The 20,610-nt window shown below is 45.8% G+C and overlaps 2 protein-coding genes across 3 annotated transcripts in view; one reads left to right on the plus strand and one right to left on the minus strand.

Moving 5' to 3' along the window:
* Window positions 1–6,945, plus strand: part of LOC117145988 — a 37,765-nt gene extending 30,820 nt beyond the window's left edge. Inside the window, exons 26-29 of the mRNA XM_033311902.1 lie at window positions 150–324; window positions 1,426–1,672; window positions 4,806–5,074; window positions 5,793–6,945. Of these exons, the coding sequence (XP_033167793.1) occupies window positions 150–324; window positions 1,426–1,672; window positions 4,806–5,074; window positions 5,793–6,206 (1,105 nt within the window). The 3' untranslated portion in view covers window positions 6,207–6,945. The remainder of the gene's footprint in view (window positions 1–149; window positions 325–1,425; window positions 1,673–4,805; window positions 5,075–5,792) is intronic.
* Window positions 6,946–9,693: 2,748 nt separating this feature from the next.
* On the minus strand, window positions 9,694–17,363 carry LOC117145092 (allatostatin-A receptor). Of its 2 annotated transcripts, XM_033310611.1 has the most exons (5): window positions 16,074–17,363; window positions 13,324–13,602; window positions 13,090–13,248; window positions 11,203–11,285; window positions 10,141–10,217 (listed from the first exon to the last, which is right to left on the minus strand). In XM_033310611.1, exons 1-4 carry the CDS (start codon window positions 16,611–16,613, stop codon window positions 11,211–11,213), a joined length of 1,053 nt encoding a protein of 350 aa, XP_033166502.1. In that variant the 5' UTR covers window positions 16,614–17,363; the 3' UTR covers window positions 10,141–10,217; window positions 11,203–11,210. The 2 variants fall into 2 exon arrangements, with proteins under 2 accessions (XP_033166501.1, XP_033166502.1); XM_033310610.1 differs by lacking the exon at window positions 11,203–11,285 and having other exon boundaries at window positions 9,694–10,217.
* Between the last annotated feature and the right edge of the window lie 3,247 nt (window positions 17,364–20,610).

Here is a 20,610-nt window from a genome sequence, read left to right on the forward strand (position 1 = left end):
TTGGCCATTGCCCACGGCATCGGCGGATGCAATTCTGCGGTCGTCAGACTTCTAATTAATTTAGATGGAAACATGCCCAGCACAGCAGCTGCAGCAGGAGCAGCTCGTTCTGTGTACAATGAGTAAACATTTCTGGGTTATCTTTGCAGCCCCCTGCCGTTCAGCGTGGAGCACACGAAGCTGGTCTGGACGCTCAATTACAGTCTGATCGAGTGGACATCGAAATTCGTGCCGCAGTGTCATCTGTTGTCAAATACAATAATTGCGGCCAACAATTTCCTGAAGACGACCGCCGACGAGGAGCTCTATCTGTGCGTTCTGCATGTGAGTACAAACTGGAATGGAGATGGGAGGATAGGATAGGATAGCCGCGTGGAAAGGACTTAGCATGCCACTTAAATGGTTGTCAGCCTTGTCTAGCCGCCATCAGGCCACTTACTAACTGTCAGCCGACTAGCGGGCCAACAAATCTGACTGCCATTGACCGGGGCAAACGTTCCCTGTTCTGGGATGGAAACCTCGATCCCTTGACTGGTGTGGCTTAGTCCTGGGCAGCCCACGTTGCGCTTAATTGGTTTTTTGATTGACAATTTTCAAACGGCAACGGAACTGTCAGTCTGACGGGTGAAAAGCCACGCGAAAGGACCGCAGCCAGTGCTGTCATAACTGACGCAGGGGCAGGAGCAGGAGCAGGAGTATCAGCCATTGGCAGTAGCCAAATGTTTATTGGCCTTGGTGGAACACTCACACATGGCCCGTTGGTCAATGGGAGCCCGTTTGCAAATTGAGCGTAATGAAAAAGAGTAGAGCATTTTGCATTTTGTTTAAGCGTTGAATACATACGTCTGCTACATAAAGAAATTCCTCAGTTGGCGAACGTAATTTGCCAGCATTTTATAGAGTTGAGATTTTAATTGCAGTTTACGAGTACATGGCGAGCGGCAAGTAATTAAAAACTGTTTTTGCACTGCATATTTCCGGGCGTCGTTCGGTCGAAAATTAAATTCGACTTTTTAACCAATTTATGAAATTTGCACGCAATTCAATTGTCCCATTTTGCTGCCTTTGCTGGCCATGATGTCCTTGTTGTTGCCGCTGCCTTTTGCTTTGATGGCCGCCACTCGGAATCCGAATCGGCATTGGAATCAGCATCATCATCATCAGCATAGCGAAGAGAAAGCGGGAGAAAGCGCAATGGGGCGCAGCGACAACAGCGGCCATAACAATAACAATTTGCCACTCAATTAGCGTGGCCATTACTGAAAAACCCACTTAAGTATGCAATGATAAAAATTCAAAAGCGAGTCGAGAGCCGCCGCATTGCTATTTCTATGAGCTGTCCTTGTTCATTGCCTTTATTTTGCTACTTTTTATATACGTGTATATGTTGCTTATTGTATTTATTTATCTCTTTGTCATTGACAGGGCCTGGAGCGCATGGTGGTCAATAGTGGAGTGCCGCCTCCTGGCATTCAGCCTACTGGAAAGGACGCCGCCGCTGGAGAACCGGTTGCCGGAGCCGGAGCAGCAGGATCCGAGGCGGGAGTTGGCGTCGTGGTCACACCGCAGATGCGACATAAAATTGAAAAACTTGCACTCGAATTGCTGAAAATGGAAAATGAGAAATTTTCGATTCCGGCATTGAAATTGCTTTTGTCCTGCATGTATGTGGGTGAGTAAGCGGGGGCTGGTCCCAAAGAAAATAACAAAAGTAATACCAAGATCAAATGGGGTAGCAAAGCGATGGGAAAACGAAAGAGCAAGTGGGGGTACGGAAATATTTCGTAATTTCATTTAATACCGCATGGGCCGCGAACGGGTTTCCACTGTTGTTATAAGAAAATTGAGCAAAGGGCGAGTGCGTTGGGGGATGGAAATTCCCAATTTCGGAATGGAAGCGTGAGAAGCAAACAATTTTAAAGGGAAGCATCCCGACAGAGGGCGGCATTAGGCGGGCAGGGCACTCTGGCCAAGTGAACTTCACTCCCCTTACGCGCCCAATGTCCTTTATTTGGATGCTGCCATGTTCCATTTTAAATGCGCTCGCTGGGATGGCGCACTTTGTGTGTTTGCGGGTCAACAGTTTGGCGCTGATCATTATGGCCATGAATGCATTGCGAGTGCGAATGCGAGTGTGTGTCCTTGCCAGAGTAAGGCTAATTGCTGTCGCCGGCGAACATCAGGGCATTCCGCCGACTGTTGCGTATCTCTGCCGTCTCTGCTGGCCAACAATTATCCCTGTTGCTGTTATTAGCGCAATTCCAGGACAATTATTATCGTTTCAACTGTCGTGCGCTCATTTCGCCTGTGCTAAAACGTTAGTTCAGTGGTTTTTCGGGGGCACAAGTTCAGTTTTTGGCATTCAATGCTCATAAATAGGTATTCGTTTAAGCACAAACTGTGAGGGTCATTTGCATAGAGTTTATCTTGGAGCGTCCTAGAAAGCTTTAGCCAATAATGTTGACACTAGACAATTTTACGTACAGAATATCTATGGTTTACTGGAATCTGTGATTTATCCTATAGAGCTCCAAGAGCCCAGAAAAACTGCAGATTAGAATGCAGAAATTCGCCAGCTTACTCAGCATGGGCTTTCATTCTTGTTCAGTTCATTAGCAGATTCTCTAGCTTTAAGGTACATGCCGCCTGGCTATGGAAATCGTCTCGATGCGGGTCAATCGTAATCCGCTCAGTCTCGTTTCATTAACCAACCCTAGCCCATCGATTTCTTTACTCCACCATGTTCTCTTTTCCATTCTCTAACGAGAAAAAATAACAGCCGTCAACCATTTTAAGCATAGCAAAAGGAATAAAAGATAGACAACTACCTTCATTTTTTCCTACACTGGCTTTGGGATGTGCCCGGCCAACCTGCTGTGCGTGGTAACTTAGCACAGCTTTCGGCTGGGCCACTCCTGGCCAGAAATTATGCAACTCGCTCCACAAATATGTCGAAGAATGCCCGCGGCGGAATGGGGTGCACGTGTGTGGATGTGGGTGAAATTGGAAGTGGAGCGTTGCGTATTTGCCTTGCACTTTGTCAGTGCACGGGATTGCCGACTGCCGACTGCTGAGTCCCTTTTCCCATGGCCACAGCACGCAAATCCTTTGAGAAACGTCAATGTTTGTGAAGCAGGCCATTCGCGATGCTTACTTCTGCCACTAAATGGCAGCAACTGCCTCGATTTTGGGCCCTACATACCACACACACTCCGCACACTCCACATACACGCCACTCACAAATCTCGAATATGGCCAACCGGGCAGGATCCTGGCTTGGGACCCAGAGAACGACCGTACCGAAACGCATCCTGGCGGAAGTTGGCTATTGCTGGGCACGCTTTTTTGCTCTTTTTCCGCCTGCTTGCCTTTTTAAAGCGTTGTGGGCTCCACGCGAAAATAAACAAAAGACCGCGTCGCCGAAGACAATACAGGTTGCCCAGCTACCACAAAAAGCATGGAAAAAATTGGAGAGTGAAGGCTTAAACAAAAAAGGAGCGAAACGGCAAAACAGGGAAAGTCGAGAAAAAACGTATATACATTTGCCCTCAAAGTTGCAAAACGCAATAATAAATATTTGTGGCAATATTGGTCACCCAGTTGGTGGAAAATGCTTGTGAGGCGAAGGACAGCAAACCCTTCCCACAAAAGGACACTCTTTAAATAATGGGACTAGGAGAGCTTGTTTCTGTTTCATTTCGTTGGCTTAGTTTGAAATTAAACAAAAGCTTTAAATATTTATTTTAGGATATTTAAGCCGTTAACAAGTGCGACAAAATTATCAGATCAGAATGTATGAACCATATATTCACCAGGGTAGAATCTATAATGCAGACCACTGGTCTTTTTTCGCTGCTTTTCGCCGTGCTTAAACTAATTTTAGAGTTTGTTAGGTTTTTCTTATTTTTCCGTGCATTGCCTGCGGCATTCGTGGCGCGCATAATTGTGGCCAGGCGCCGGGAAGCACCCCCAACCACCCCACGCCTACAAAACGCCTGCCCGGTCACTTGGCCATACTTCATGCCCGTTCAAAGCCTGCAACAACAATGCCAAAATTGGCAACAGCCAGCCAAACAAGCTGCCCGCAGGCCAACAGCCCCGACCAACAATGTTAAGCTGCAAAACAAAGGCCAAAGCCAAAGTTGGCGCGGCCAGAAGGCGGCTGAGTTGGGTTACGGGTGGTTACTGGTGGCTTTGGGTTAGGCGTTAGGGGGTGGCCAAGCTGGCCAGGTGGATCAGCTACCGCTCCACTCGCATTGTAAATAATTCGATGCCGCTAAGCCACACTAAGCAGCACACGGGCTGTGGCTTTCAGCGGTCTCTGGTCTCTGGCCGCCATCATTTTTCACCTGGCCAAAGGAACGCACATTTATTGTTGGTGACCTTCTCCACCAGTTGCGGGCTTAATCGAACAACTCTAATCTATGCCCTGTGTGTGGGCAATGCTGCTCAGCTTCAACTTTTGGTTCCGCTTTTTTGTTTAGTTTTCAATTTGATGCTTTGGTCATGGGAGAAAGTTTGGGCTAAAAGCATCGGTGCTGGGAAAAATCCATAAAATTTAAATGCAAATTTATGTACGTGTGTGTCCTGGGGAATTAGTGGGCGAGTGTGGAGGAGTGCAGTGGGGGGAAATGGAAAAAAGGAGGGCAGTGACAGCACTGGCGTGTGAAGGACCCCGAGCATGTGAATAATGGCCATCGGCATTTGGCTTGAACGCTGCCTTGTTAATTAGAAAGTTTCACTTTCTTCCCTTTTTCAGCATTCTGCGAGTGACTTACATATTTTCCATTTCATTCCATTCTCAGGCTCGGCTGCCCAGCTGGAGAACACGGAGCTGTCGAACGGAATTGTCCAGGATGACCCGGAGATAATCGCCCAGCAAAACGATAAAGTCGATATACTTTTGCATTGTATTAAATCATCGACTCGAGATGCCGCCTGGATTTATGGACAAGTGCTGTGCCAAATTATTCGTGATTTAGTGCCACCGAATGAAATATTGACGAAGGTCATAAAGGAGTTTCTGGCCATAAATCACCCGCACTGCGATGTTATTGCCATGATTGTATATCAGGTGAGTGCTGTTGGCCAAAGATCTAGCAAAGGTAAAGACGTTGGCCATTCGTGCGTGGTTGCTTCGAACACACACTCGGATTCCCATGCTGGGTGGCATTTTACGAGTCCCGGATCCAGGACCTCGTCCTTGTCTGGAGACCGGAACGGAATGGGGCCAATGCAGCGCTAATGTTTGCCCTGGCCACAAGTCGAAAGGGTAAAACACTTGCCAACTCCCTCCCCACTGCCCACATGAGTGTGCGTGTGCGACTGTGGAATTTTGGCAGCTTGAAAATTAATGGAATTCATGGCTACAGCTTGGCCTCCGTCCAGGTGCGTGGGTCAATGCGAGGAGCCGAAGCCTTCGCCTACTGGCGTCCACTGCGGGGCCATAAAAATGTTTCATTAGGTTCAAGGTTAGCCAGTGCGGTGAGTGCGTGCATGGAAATTAATAAAAACAAGCTCGGAAGCCAACGGGGCATCCCGGGATCCCATAGCGGCACAATTCGCACTGTCATTCGCAGGGCTGGATTCCCAGGCTGCGGAATTTCATTAGCCAACTTTCTGCCACAAAGTATGCTGCTGACTGCAGTCGACTTTTGCGGCCCGCCGTCGAGGCACCTTTTGAGCAGCACAATAAAATTTAATTTCCGTATTGTCGGCTTTGCTTTTATTTAAGCATTTCGTTGGCAGCTCTTAACCCGCTCCCCAATCTGCTCTGCTCCTTTACCCCGCAGGTCTTTCGCTCCGCCATCGACTCGTCGTACCTGCAGATGCTCCAGGACTGGCTGATCTGCACCCTGCCAACGTTCCTGGACCAGCCGGAGCAGCAGGGTGTCTGGGGCCTCAGCGTCATCTTTTTATCCGCCTCCATAAATCTGCATTTGATTAAACTATTTCCGCTGGTGCTCGGCATCGGAGCATCCAACTCTGCGGCAGCAGCAACAACGGCGACAACGGCAACAACTGAGGCAGAGGCAGCAGCTCCGGCGATGGCCCGAAAATTAGGTCAACACGAAATTGCATTGTTCGTGACAGCTGCACAAGATTTCCATGCGAAATTGAGTGGCGAGCAGCGGCAGCGTTTCCGCGAGGCATTCGGCAGCTTCGAGCGGAGTCAAGTCTACGGCCGGATGTTGCAGCGCCTGTGATATGATACGCAGATACCATACCATACGATACGGTGCGATGATAGTCATGGATAGAGGTTCCCAGCCGTAGGGAAACCCAACTATTTATCTTGCGTTTAATTCCCAATCGCAGCTAAAAATAAAAAGAAAGGAGCCGAGTTCGGCAGGCGGCTAAACTTGCAGCAAAGACAAGCGCAAGCGTGAATAACTAATTGCCCCAAGCTGCGGAGAAAGTTTGAGCGGATGTCCCTCTTCCTTGCGCTTGTACTACTTCATCAACTCGGAGGACCCTTGCAGACCCCAGCGAATGGAAAGTTTTTTAATAGTTGGCGAATACAAAATTAATTTATGCTTTACATTATGTGTAACTAATATTTAAATTATTGCAAACGAATGTCCGCCACCACGGCCCGCACTTCCTAATCTGGTCGAAAGTTTAACGAGGCCAGCAGCGAGCGACCCGCAATTAATTCCTGCGGCTTTCGACAAGGACCCAGGACACGGAAATTATGTTCTTGTCAGCTTTCGGCCAAAGTTGATCATTTATTTATTATGACGCTGCTTGCTGGGCAAGAAATAGAAACGCGGCCAAGGGACGCTAGTGGGCATTAGTATGCGCCTTAGCCAATTGCCGGCTAATTCCTAATCAAAATTACTTAAAAATTCCATTATGCAAACGCAAGCCCCACGCTTTGTACTCCTACTGTAATCAAAATAATAACCATATTGTTTAATGAAATAAAAATTGCTATTAAAACGAGTGCGGAACTGTGTCGTCAGCTACTTGGGGCGTATGGAAATGGAATGTTTGATTTTTGAAATGCATAAAAGCTGAGCCAAGTACTTTGCCAACTAACCGAGAAATTCGTTTTTTGGATTACCGAGCTGTATGCAAATCGGTTCGAACTTTTGCGCTCTTACCTGCTATCCTGGCGCATGTAACGTGGATCCGGCTCCTGAGCGTTTTCTACGTTCTACCGTCTTAACAACAAAGCGCATTAAAGTTGACAAAATGTTTCGTCCTCAAACTATCGCCGAAGTGCTGGACTGGAAAAAAAGTTTAACTATCCGGATTTTGCGTGAATATCTGATGCCCTGGGAAGTAGGCAAGCTTATAGTTTGTCATTTGTTTATATCTTATAAAGTTTGCTTACGTTATACCATAATGTTGGTCGTTCTTACTAACTAGCATTTTGTTATCCTGCCTAAAATCACAATACAAATGCAGAGATTTATGGAAATAGTAATTAATACAAATTTACTGAGGGAAGATTTAAAACAAGTCGGGATAAAAATTATTTCCAGGGTATTATAGCTGGGCTGTAGAGTATGCAAATCCTCTCAGTGCGTAACGGTTTAGCCGCCTGCGTGTCATTGTGTTTGTGTACCGAAATTGACAGATAAACTTTAGCTCCCACTGTGTGTGTGCGTGCGTGTGCGCGACAAGGACGGAAGATGGCTTTTGTGTGCATGCAAAGCTTGCCGGAAATTTGCCAGTTCAACGCGAAACGACAAAAAGCCGGTAGAGAAAAAATGGAGAAGGGAAGTTGCAGCACACACCGAAATGAACTGCAAAGCTGTTCAAAGTTGTTTTTCTGTTTTGGCGCGACCGCATTATGCAATCGAGCGGAGGTGGGCGTGTGTGTATGTCTGTCTGTATGGGTATGTGTCTGCCCCCTCTGACGCCCACGCGCTGTTGCTCTCTCGCTCTGGCGCACTGATTCGGTGTCAAGACAATGTGGCTATTGTCGCCATTATGCCGCACGCCAAGAGGCAATTTGGCCAATGCCTTGGCCATAAACTGCAACATTTGGGCTATCAGCATTTGGTTACGCTTCATTTGGCCACAGAACCGTAGTGCCACTCCCCCGTTTTGCGCCGCCTCGTGGGATTAGCAGTGTGAGCATGTGACTGACCGGAAAGCAGGTGGGCAGATTAAGTAGCCGACCCGTATGCCGCCATGACCTACGCTCAGAAGGCGAGTGGCTCGAATGAATGAAAGTAGACTGCGTGGGTGGTGTGCCACTTCCACTCGTTCCGCTTGCTCTCTGTCGCTGTTAACTGCGAACTCACCACTTTTCGGAGTCCTTCTCTTCGCCAGTGCTCTCTTAAATAAGGATGGCCGATGTGGAAACGGGACTGTTACCGCGTAGACTAGGTCAGTGGAGTAACAGTCCCGATTCCAGTTCGTTCCACGCACACGTAACCGTGAGTCCTTGCCACGCAGGATGTGCTGCGACAGCACAGGATATGGAGCAATTTCTTAATACTCCGATGGCTTTAAGCGGGAAAGCACGACGAGCGGGGCGACAACTGTTACACTCACAGTTATGATTATTGTTATTATGATAATGTCAGCAGCATGAGCAGTCCTCGTTGTTGTTATTCTACTCGGCTTTGGCGTTATTGTTTGGCTATTTGCTCGGTGGGGAAACGACTTATCTGTGGTGGGGCAAGCGGGTGCCCCCAAGAAATCACTGTAAAAAAGTATCAAATAGGGTGGCTATCAAAAAGCGCTTAAAATCAGTTTTGGGATACTACGTTTTTCCTGAATCCAAATACTGAAAGATATTTTTGTAAAGTTTTTTCCTTTACTTAGTTTTTTCTCAGTGTACGCCAGGGCAGCAAAACTTTGGCCAGCGAAGCGTGCTCGTTTATGGCGCCAATAGTTGCCAGCTTTATTTTGCCGACTTCCTGGTGCTCGCCTCGAATCGATCCATTGGTTTTCCCGCCTCATTTGCAAAGACACTTGGAGCCCGGTCGCCACCTGGGCCCGCGCTCCTTGATGCTCATTTGAAATTTTGATTACGCTGGCAACGCGCCGAAGAGGAACCTGTCAGCGACTGATACGCATTAATTACGTTACCTGGTGTAAAAGGCAACGCCTCGACTCTAGACAGGGCCGCTTATTAAAATTGAATAAATTATGCAAAAGTGTGAGTGGCCAGGCAGCGCGGAAAACGGGAGCCCGCACTCGAACGCCCCCACACACATACATACCTACACTATACGCCTCGGCCCGATCCGCAAGATGGACAACGCATAATTAATTCCGGTCAGTCGCCAGCGTCAAGCGAAATGCAATCAGCATCTTAAGCTGCCAAAGTCAGGACTCCACCGACAACGCAGGAGTACTACTCACGTCATTCATGTGATGACAACCACTGGCTCTCGTTGGAAAGAGATCTCATCAGGAGGAGCTATCTTGGGTGGGTAGATGAGGCCCAAGAATAAATGAATGCATGATTGAGTGAATGCGAGTTCGATTGATTGCACAAATGCAGCAGTCAATCGAGGGCGATTTCAATGCGGCATCGCGAATATTCGCCAAGTATATCAATTGCATGTTTCACGCGCCACTAAATACCCATTTAAAAGCCGGCAGCTAAATTTGCATAGTTTTATGCGTATGGCATTAGTTGGTGCAAATGCCCCATGAGCTGCAGGCAAACATCTGTCGGTTTTGTTAGCTCCATTCAGTGAAAATCATGAATTGCTTAGTTGTTTTATTCTTTAATTCCTTAACGGCTTACGCAAATAACAAACTGCGGTAACATGGTTAACAATATGGATTACACCAAGGGAGCTTGTAACACATTGCATTCCGATTAGCATTATAGCATTTATATAACATTATAAATAATTTAGGCAAATTTACTGTCTATAATTATGTTTAGTAAACAGTGCAGCCTGTATACACTTCCAATTTCAAATGGTATTATATGTAATATAATATCTACTAAGAGATGAATAAGCATAGTAGCTTAGTAATACACAAAAGATACAGACAAGCATTTCATTTAATCTAATTCAATATTTACAAATTCCTTATATCTTAACTTTAGTCATTCGAAGAGCAAAAATCCATTGATGGATTGGTCCCGTGTCCACATGTGCCCTCAAAGATTTGCTCGTAGTGACTGCAATTGGTGATCCCTAGAGTCCAGTGGTGGAGGTCCTGGCGCAGGACGTCTTGCGCGGCGGTGGCAAGTCAGATGTGTAGTTCTGGTAGCGAGAGGAGCAGTTAACGGCCTGCAGGAACAGAAGGAGAGGAACTGAGAAAACTAAGAAAATGTTGGAATATCGACAGGACTTAATGCGAAAATATACATAAAGTACCGAAGGCCGCCCAGTGAATTCACAGTTCGGCCACAATATTTGATTAATGAAGTGTTTTGATGCAGAGTCACTTTGGTGGCGCTTCGTTCGGGGAAAGTGGGGCAGTGGCAAATGGGAAATGGGGCATGGGACGAAAGCTATTCCCATGTCAAGGCCCCTGGCTGCGATTGTTGCCGTCGCTTTGCATTTGAATGATTAGATTTGATTCAATATTCAATTATTAAAGTGGTTTGAGGTGTTGAAATGCCGGCAGACAAGCAACGAATGGCCCAGTTGCCTGGCAACTGGGAAGCTGGGATACGCTATTCGGGATCTGTGGCATCCCAGCCGATTGAGGAGTGAGAGTTTTGCATATAAATGATTTATGAATTTGCGCTTTGATTGAACTGCCTAAAATTGTTGATTAGTGCCTCGTCACAGAGCCAGCACAAACAACAACAACACAGCACAGGGCTCCGGGGAAATGAATTACGGCTTTTGAACCGCCGGCAGTTGCGGTCCTTGGCTTCCCAGGTGCGCTGTGCATTCAATCGCATTGTCTGCGACCCGCTCATTATTCGATTACGGCAAATGGACAACAGCGGAAAGCTTTTAAAGCTGGTATTTCACAGCGAATTTGCACCATATTCACTCACAACAAACAATCAAATATGTACCTTGTTATTTATAAAAACCATATAGCAATTGTTTAACATACTCATATAAACGTGGTTAAGTTTAAGAGGCAAAATAAGCACATGCTAGCAGCATACAAAATAAAGTTTATAGATTACGTAGACTCAAAAAAATAGTAACAAGTAACAAGTTAATGTAGAGAAAGAAATTTTAATAAATATTCGAACGCGTGCCAAACATGTATTTGTAAAGAAATATTTTAAACAAATTTACTCCGCCTTACAGTTATGTTTAATAGGTAGTTTTCTCAGAACTCACATCCTGATGCGTCGTTGTCCACATACCAAGTTTGTTGGATTGCAAGCCCTATATGGATGATTTGGTTAAGGCGTGAAAAGGATGAAAGACCAATAGAAAGAGCCGACGAATTCGGCACATGAATAAATTACTAATCGAAGGCCAGTCACACGGCCAATTAATCAGATTGACATATTCCCAATCACGTGGTGGCCGGAAATTGCGAAAAAGGCATTCCAAACACGCTCGGGGCGCAAACAGAAACCAGAAACAATAGCGAAAAAAAAACAATACAAACAGCGGCTCGCAATTTAATTAACGTAATTAATCTAATTTAATGACTTGACAAACACATCAATTAGCGAAAGGCAAACCAAGACAGCATCAGCAGTCCAGGAACACAATTTATATGCAAAGTGGCAAAAGCTGTGCCGAAAACGCGGAAAACACGCAAAACCCACGTACCGCAGCGGGAAAACAAATTAAAATATTAAAATTAAGCCACAAAATGATTGAAAGGAAATGTTGTGGGGTAAAAGTAAAATTCTCAGATCGATGAGTACAATGTCCTGTGCACTTCCCTCGGCAGCTCCTGCTGTTTTCCTTCAGCCGCTTGTGTCTGTTTGTCCCTAAAGTAATTAAAAGTAAGTAAAGCAAAGTCACCCCCTCGCCGGTGGGCGTGGCTGTCCAGTGATTTGCCACCCGCAACGTTTCTTTTTTCCAGTACTTTCTTTTTTTTTTGCGTTTATGCAAATGGCCGCTGACCAAAAGAATTAATGCGTCCCGAAAGTGAGTTGAATTGGAATGAGCCGCCATTCTCGGAGTCCAAAAACTGCGGGCAGCCTGTCAGCCGTCTGTTTTCACTTTTTTTCACTTCTTTTGCGGGCGGTACGAAACATCAACGAATGTCAATGAATTTACAGGGGAATGCTATAAAAAGCCCGCCCAAACAAAAAATGTAAAGCCCGTAATTCCCCATTGTCTCAGTGCGTTGCTAATTTGGGCATATCTTTAAATAGCCAGCCGAACGGAAAGGAATCATTTGTAATTTAAAGCCCATTTATTGTGCCATTTGAGGGAAAACTGTGGCGTGCCAGGGAATGGAATGCCTCGTAAGCCACATCGCTGTACTTCATTAAATTGACGAGACAAAAGATCTCTACGCATACAATAATGGAAAATATTTGTTCCACAATAAAAGAGTTGAGGAGGCACTTGGTCTTGATGCCCAACAGCTGCAAATCGTCTGCGGCGGCCTTAAAAATAGAGAAATGAAGATGGACGGTCCGATGATGATCCGCTTGGCTGAAATTATTCTGTAAATTCTACCTATTTATACCGTAAATATAGATTTTGATGCTGATGCCGATGCTGCGCGAGTAAAACCAAATTCGGCCCACGCGGCGTATGCGCGTTTTTCGCACTTAACTCATTAAAACGTTTGCCGCTGGCCCATCGAAATTTAATGGGAAAACACGCGCTGTTTTTTTTTTTCTGGAAATCGCCTTTATATATTCTTTTTTTCCATTATGCTCGTAAATTATTTAATTGCATTCTAGATTTTTGATTTGAAATCAAAACATTCGCTCATTTAAAAACTCATTAGGAATAGCAATGGAAATCAGTGCTTATAGATAAAAAAACGAAAACAAATATCAAATATATAAAAAAGGTTTTGATATTTGTCAGTCAATAAATCAATATAATGGCCCACTTAAAATTACGACACATAAAAGTTTCCATCAAATGAAATGCAAACGAAAACAATGCTCTGGAAATATTTCATCGATATATTGACCGAGCACTCAGATGTCGCCACTTGAAGCAGCCTTCTCGTCCAGCTCCCGAGTGCACCCAACCCACTCCCACTCACCTTGTAAAAGGCCTTCCGGAAATTCTCGGAGAGGAAGGCGTAGAGCAGCGGATTGATGCACGAGCTGCTGTAGGCCAGAGTCTGGGCGGTGACCTGGATGACGAGCTTGGTGAGGGTGTTCGTCTCGATGATATCCAGTGACTTGAGCAGGAGGATGAGCTGTTCAATCAAACGAAGGAATATGTTTGATTATTTAAAATATATGTGGGTGTCATATGTGTTATTTCATGTCACCTGGACTGGCAGCCAGAGCGAGGCGAAGGCGATGACCACCACGACGACGAGGCGGGTGACCCGCTTGCGACCGCGCTGCGACTCCTTGGACATGCGGACGCCGGTTCCCTGGTGCCAGAGCCGCATGATCATGCGCATGTAGAGCCCGCTGATGATCATCAGGGGCAGCAGGTAGGAGCTGATGAAGAAGGTGACCTGGTAGGTGCGCGGACTGAGGAAGTCGTTCGTCGTGAAGGTGCACATGCCGTAGGTGATGTTCTTCTTTGCATCGTAGTCCACCTGCGGAAATCGATGAGAATTTTGGGGTGGGAACTATGAGCAAACGCGTGCGGTGTGGGAATCGAATATTGCGCATACGTCATGTTGGCGGTGACAGTTGCATGGCAGCCAAGCAACGTCAGACGGCCAACAGCCAGACATCGTAAATAAAACTAAACTGTCATACGAATAGTTCGGACGTCGACAACTAACTCGCAATCTCACTTTGTTTCTCTGTCGCTGACATTTGGCTGACAAATTGTTCAGCCGGAGTTTTGGATTTGGATAAAAGCGCAATGGGTATGGGCAATCGGGCTTTTGGTTCTTGTTGTTTGGGGGATCTATCGGTCTGTTGGCTAGACGAGACTGGTTTGCTGACGCTTAGGAGGGTCGTAAACTGCCTGGTGAATCGTAAAAATATTCGCAGCCTTTTGTTTACATTTTTGTTTACAATCTCCGCCCCTTCGCCGCGCTTTCAATTGATGAATGCGTGTGGAAAATCGCATTTAAAAAATCTTCCCATTAATGCCGGCATGAATTGCTTACAAAAATGTTTGTTTATGGCCCGCCCTTGTTTTCGTTACACTGAGCGAGCGATGTTGGCCCACAAATTGAGTTCGAACTCTGAATCTGCGCAGCGTCAAGTGGCCAAGGCCACAGAAGTAGACAAATCATGGCCAGACCCTCCGCTGATTTATGGGTTCATTTCGCTGGCATGTTCTCCGCGAAACCCAACGACTTAATAGACTTGACAAGCCATTAATGCCCTTTCCTCGTTCGCGAGAAATCAGCCAACAGCTGTCAATCAATGCCATGACCTGGAGATCGCATATCTAGTTACGCAGTCGGACATATGTGCCTTTATGATTATTATTTGATATCGATTTCTAATAAAAAGATAATGGCACACGCTCTCGCAGGCTCATTACATATATACCATGCATGTAGCTGGCCAATGTAATATGGAAATAATTAATAGCAAACTGTTAATTAACATGTTGATCAAACATGACTTAACTATGCCTTTTTATCGCCTGTTTCTTTGTATTTGCACACGCACACACCAGATAACAAAGCAAAGCACACATATGAGCATTCAATGTGGCCTCTATTTTTCCAGCTTAATCCTTAGACAAAGCAAAGCAAACACATAAACAAACAATAATGCCACCCATTGGAGCACTCCCCCCAACGCGAACAAAAACCGAACGAGACAAAAATAACAATATAACGAAGCGTGAAATGCCATTTAATAAAATATTAGGTTACAATAACAACACCGGGAGCAACAGTGGGCCATTGCCATCTCACAGATAAAATAGCTCATCATCCGTGTGACGATGAGATTCGTTTAATTAACCGCGACTGTCGCTTCTGGCCAAGGAAAGGGGAAACTCAACGGCACAAACAAAAAGTTGGTCGTGTGTGATGTGGGATTCGCTTTATTGGCACTGGGAAATCAGTGGAAAAAGCCCGCAGGCCATTTATTAGTATCAGCAGAAATTGGAACCAATGTCCGACCATAATTACTTGTAGTTGATACTCGCAATGGAAAAATATGATAGATATTCCGTTCTAAATAGCATTCAACAAATGTTTCAACTGTCCTACAAAATTGAATATTAGTTAATAAGCCAAGTATGTACTTGCGAATAAAAACCTAAGGTTAAAGTCTGCAAATACATTTTACTTGTATGTATATCCCCGGTAAATTCCCCTTTTAATTTCTGATATCACCCGCTGATCTCGAGCAAAACAATTCCGATCTTGGTCAATTATTCCGCAATTAAATTGTTTCTCGCACTTTTCGCATCGATCTAAAAGCTTAATGTCCAAGATGAGCATTTCAAGGTCGCCACCCGCGAAGACATTTATCATACGCAGTGTGCGCCCGAAGTTCGCAAGTGCAAAGTTTCCATAATGGCCGCTTGTTACGACTTACGACTGCCCATGATTTACGCGCTTTTGGATCAACAGTTGAATTTGAAATTTTGCAAGCCTCACGGATGGGCTGTGGGCAGATACCGCCAGTTGGCAAGTGTTTCTCGCTGGCTATCTGGTCTATAATTAAAAATTTATGAATTCAAAATAGCAAATTAGTAACAAAAACAAATCGGGCGCCGCGCATCGCGAAATTTTCAATATAAACACAAAAGAGAAAACAAGATAAAAAGGGGAAACTTTAATAGGGGCATATAGTAAAAACAAATGAGTTGTATCAGGATCAGTCGATTGGACGATCGCTGGTTTGTGCGGGGTCTTCACCTTCTGGATTACGATCTCGCAGAAGGCAGACCATCTATCTAGGTATCTATAGCTATATCAGAAACAGGCAGTCGGCACCATTGACGTGCAGCGAGAGGAATCTAACGAGGTGACGATGATGGAAAGCAATAAATTTGCCTGGCCCGTGTTCTTCACAGCAGATTCAGGCACAGCAGGCCCACTTCTGCCATTTCACCCACTCCTCCCACTCTTCCACTCCCACTTACCACCACGTCGTGGGTGAAGGCCACTGGCACCGAAACGACCAGCACCACGATCCACAAAGTCACGATGGCAATCAGGGTGATGTTCTCCGTCCTCATCATCCGTGAGCGAATGGGATGGACCACCGCCAGGAACCGATCGATGGACATCAGCACCAGTGTGTATATGGAGGCGAAGGCGGTCACCACAATCAGGTACTGGACACTGCGGCACCAGAACCTTCCATATGGCCAGTAGTACACCATGTAATCGGTGGCCGTGAAGGGAATGCAGAGGATTACGAACATCAGATCAGCGGCAGCCAGATTGACAATCATCAGGTTGGTGGTGGAGCGCATGTTGTTGTTGAAGACCACCACCAGGATGACCAGCAGGTTGCCGAAGAATCCCGTGATGGCGATGACGCCGAAGAAGAATCCCACTATCCACGGCAATGTGCCATTGATGGCCAGCCATTCTTCGTCGGTGAAGAATGAGGTGATATTCTCCTCATTTCTGGTTGCGTTTAGGCTAATGTTAGCCAGCATTGTGGTGTTCTCCATGTTTTCTCAGCTTTAGTGCACAACTTTCCGGCTCACTTTGTACTGGCTATTGGCGATTTCGCTTGATTGTCACGGGACATTTTCAATTTTGGGCTCTTTTCCGCTCACAGTTCACCAAACGCAAATAACAAATTTCCAATTAGTAGAGTTTCACAAAGCAGCCGCCACAAAAATTCAATTATCATGCCGAATACTACGACCGTTGAGCTCCGGAGACCTCAAAAACGTTCCGCATACGCCGTGTGGTATCGAACCCGACCGGAATTGTTCGCAACGTGGCGGGTGGCAAAAGCAATTTGGTCCTTGCCCGATAACGGTAATTGTAGGTGGGTAGCACAGGTAAGACAACAATAAAGGACAGCACACAAGGATCACGGTGAGGCGAGAAGCAAGAGAGTGAGTTCAAAGGTGAGGGCACGTACAAATCGGCACCGACACAACCAAACTGTGCCGAGTCACACCCTGACGACAAGGACACCGGGGTGTCCTTAGGTTCGAGGACCACGTTGCTGCACCTACACCATAAATTCAATATGATGTCTTCCTTTCGCTGCGTTTCTGTTTACATTTCTCGTTTGCTTTTTTATTGACAAACGAACGGCATAAATTTTGGGGCTATATGGCTATGGCCAAAAAACAACGTTCCTATTGTTGCTACCGACTGCTGCGCCGCGGCACGCTATATATTTTCGATTATATACTGCTGTTTTTGGCCAATTTGAAAGTCCACACTGCTCGCGTCCGTATCCAGCGCCCAACTGATTGCTGGCTGAGCTTGTTGAGGAATACTTCGATGCCTCGGCGGCGGCACAACGCCGGCAGCGACGCCAGCCATCCCAGCAAGAATAAAGGCAACAATAGCAACAACCAGCGCCGCTGGCTTCTGTGCGTGTGAGCGTGTGATGGTTTTGGGTGGCCGCCGGAGCCACCTCTTCCTCCTCATCCTCCTCATCCAATCCCAATCCCCATCAGCTGGGCTGGAATGTTTGCTCTTGTTGCTCCCACCGCTAAACTGCTGAACTGCCCAGTTGAATGGGCAACGCGCCACAGCAATTGTCGGGGCAATCACTACTTGTCCTGGGTCTGCGCCCGCTGTCTTCCATTGTCCTGCACAGCTGGATGTCCTGGCTGATGTCGTCAGCCTCGTCGGCTGCACAGCTGGCGTCGTCGCAGCTCTGCCGCGCTTAGTACATTGCTTAATTTCTCTGATTAACTGCTGGCAGAGGTGGAAAAAAAAAAACACAAAAAAAGTTGGCACGCGCTCATGTCCATGCCCCCAATTGTGCACCGAAAAAAAAGGGATAAGATTATGTCATGTCTTCTATTTATTACATTCAGTCTTTGATGCATTTTATTGACTAGTTATATATATCAGCACGGTTATTAAAGATACATATTTTACATATATTAAAGTAAGTTTTTCATACATATATTCAAGCATCCAGACCAGATGCGAACTTAAGCTATCTGGTTTTTCTCCGTGCCAGTCAGATGGGATCCACTGGTTTAACACCTTTGGTCGCCGGGGATGGCTTGTCACAACATTATATAACCGCAGCCGGCAGATATCCGAGCTCGGTCTTGGCCTAGGTTAAGTCCTCGCCTCATTTACATGCTTTTTATTGCCGCTGCCAACGCAATGCTCACCTGTCACCTGCAGACGTCGACGTCGGCGGCGCAGTCGGCTGCTGCGTCAGCGGCAGCTGTGGCCCCCATCAAACCTGCGGCGGGCCGTCCCGTCGCCTGGCATTTCTGGCTGATGTGAGTGTAGGTGGGTGGGGTTGGGAGGTGGGGTGTGGGGCTATGGCTCAGTGCACCCCTGACGAGGACGTCGCCAGCCTGATGAGATTAAATGCGAATTAAGCACCACGAACAACAAACAGCGGCTAAAAAAATAAACCAAGAAATCGCCCGGCGACAATGGCCGAGGCAAGCAGCGAAAGGCGGCATTATGTTTATTTAATGTGCAGCACTGCGTACTTAATGAAGTCTTTAATTCTTAATGCAGCTTCATTGCCTATTTAAATGGCCAACAGTGACGATGAATTGGTTGAATTTTCAAGTCCAAGACCGATCCACACTGGTTCCCCCCATAGGCCAAAAATAAAAAAACAAAGTCCAAATTTTGACTTTAAACTGTACTGATCCCGAACTGGTCCCGTACTGTTCCCGTACTAACATTTAATTTCAAACAGATCCTTCATATGACACCTATATGATATAGTGGTACCTCAACTAGATGTATTTTTGGCAGCTTTCCTCATACAATAGGAACCACAGTTTACTGTGCGATGCCGCCATCTTGCTCACTTTCTAAATTTCATTGCATACTTTGCGGCTGCCAAATAAAATTGACCGGAAATAGATTGAGAATACCGCCTCACAGTCTCGAACATGATATGACTGTGATTTCCTTTAACCAATTCACGTAATATCATATTTTAGTTAAAAATCAACTAAAACTTTGAAGAAAACTCTTCAATTTCAACAGCATATTGTAACTAAAGGCATTGCTTAAGAAATGTGCTGTAAAGGCTATGTATATTTACTTATAATAAATTTTAGCAAGGAAAAGTTTACATAAATCAGGTTCACCAACCATTTCCCATCACCTTGAAGCACAACTTTCGCAGCGTTTTAACTAAAATGGAAAGCATTATTCCAGGCGCACACTTAAATTAGCATCTAAATAAACGACTACCAGACACGAGAGTTGGGGACCACATCGCACCCATCCACATCCGCATTCACATCCGCACACACTCGAAATTTCCACTCTGCTTTTTCCCTTTTCCACGGGAGGAGCAACAATTTTTGTGATGTCAGAAAACTTTCGACGTGATTGAAATGCTTTTTAATTTTTCATCAAAATCATTTCATTGCGTCAAAATTGTTTGGGTGCTCCTGAGCGGCATGATAATCCGTATGGCGCACACACCCACTCACCGGATTGAAGGACCCATCTTGCAGGGACATTGAGCTTAACCTTTTTCGTGTGCTGCGATGGATTGGTTCATTTTTGGCATAATCATGCGATAGGGATTACAAGTCTCTGCCAGGGACACGAACTTTTGGTGTCGTCAAAGGAGAAACAGTGGGAGGAGTGCTATTTGGACTTAATGGATTTAAGCTATGGCATTTTCTGTGTTTTAATCAATGTATTTAATAGATACAGTTCAAGAGAAGTGTATTGTCAAATCTGTCATGTGATAGGAACCTTGGATGGTAACCCCGATTGGGTACCACTGTTCGCTTTGCCGAAGTCAACCTGGGACAAAAATGATGGATTATCGCTTTTTGCGCTAACGTTCACATGTTTTTATTTACTTGTATATAGCCCGTCCCGAAACCTGACCCTTTTTTTTTGGCATCTGCCAGGGGAATTAATAAATGTAAATCCGCCTGGGAGAATGGCCAAAAAAGAAGGCATCGGGGATGCTTAAGCCACACAAAAGACCACACTAATCGCTTTTTTCTCTCGTTTTGGTCCGGTGGGCGCAACTCTACGGATTTGGATTGGAAATGCCTGGGTTTTTGGGGTCGATGGCAAAAGGCGGTACGGCGACACAACTTTTACACAGCTTTTCCTATTTAATCATTCAAATTGACTTTTTTGCCAGCCTGATGGACGTTAATTTTGAAATCCCTTTTTAAACGCTGCCCACCAGCGGTTATTCCGCAACTTCCACGCTCCACGCTCGCGGCTTATAAGTTTTTAGCCCTCGCTCATTTCGTTTTCATTTTTTTGTACTTTCCGCGAATTTTCTATCCTTTTTGTTTTTCCACTGGCGCACTTAGAATGCGCTGAGTTTGCATTTGGCTTTCATTTTGCCATTTCACCGACCGACCGCCATTCTTCTAGCTAGCCGACTTCCCTTTTTAGTTTTTTAATCAAGATGTTTTAAATGCGGCCACGCCAGTGAATGATGGATTCCATTTTGTCTTTTTTCACTCTCGGCCCCCAACAAAGTAAACAGAAAGTTGGTTGCCGGGTTCG

The sequence above is a fragment of the Drosophila mauritiana genome, chromosome 3R (genome assembly GCF_004382145.1).
Source record: "Drosophila mauritiana strain mau12 chromosome 3R, ASM438214v1, whole genome shotgun sequence".
Lineage (NCBI taxonomy): Eukaryota > Metazoa > Arthropoda > Insecta > Diptera > Drosophilidae > Drosophila > Drosophila mauritiana.

Coding starts and splice junctions, on each gene's coding strand:
- LOC117145092 (XM_033310610.1), bottom strand. CDS start 16,613: ATGGAGAACACCACAATGCTGGCTAACATTAGCCTAAACGCAACCAGA. Junction 13,603..16,073: donor CCTTCACCCACGACGTGGTG/GTAAGTGGGAGT, acceptor CGATTTCCGCAG/GTGGACTACGATGCAAAGAA. Junction 10,218..13,089: donor TCCGGAAGGCCTTTTACAAG/GTGAGTGGGAGT, acceptor CTGTTCCTGCAG/GCCGTTAACTGCTCCTCTCG.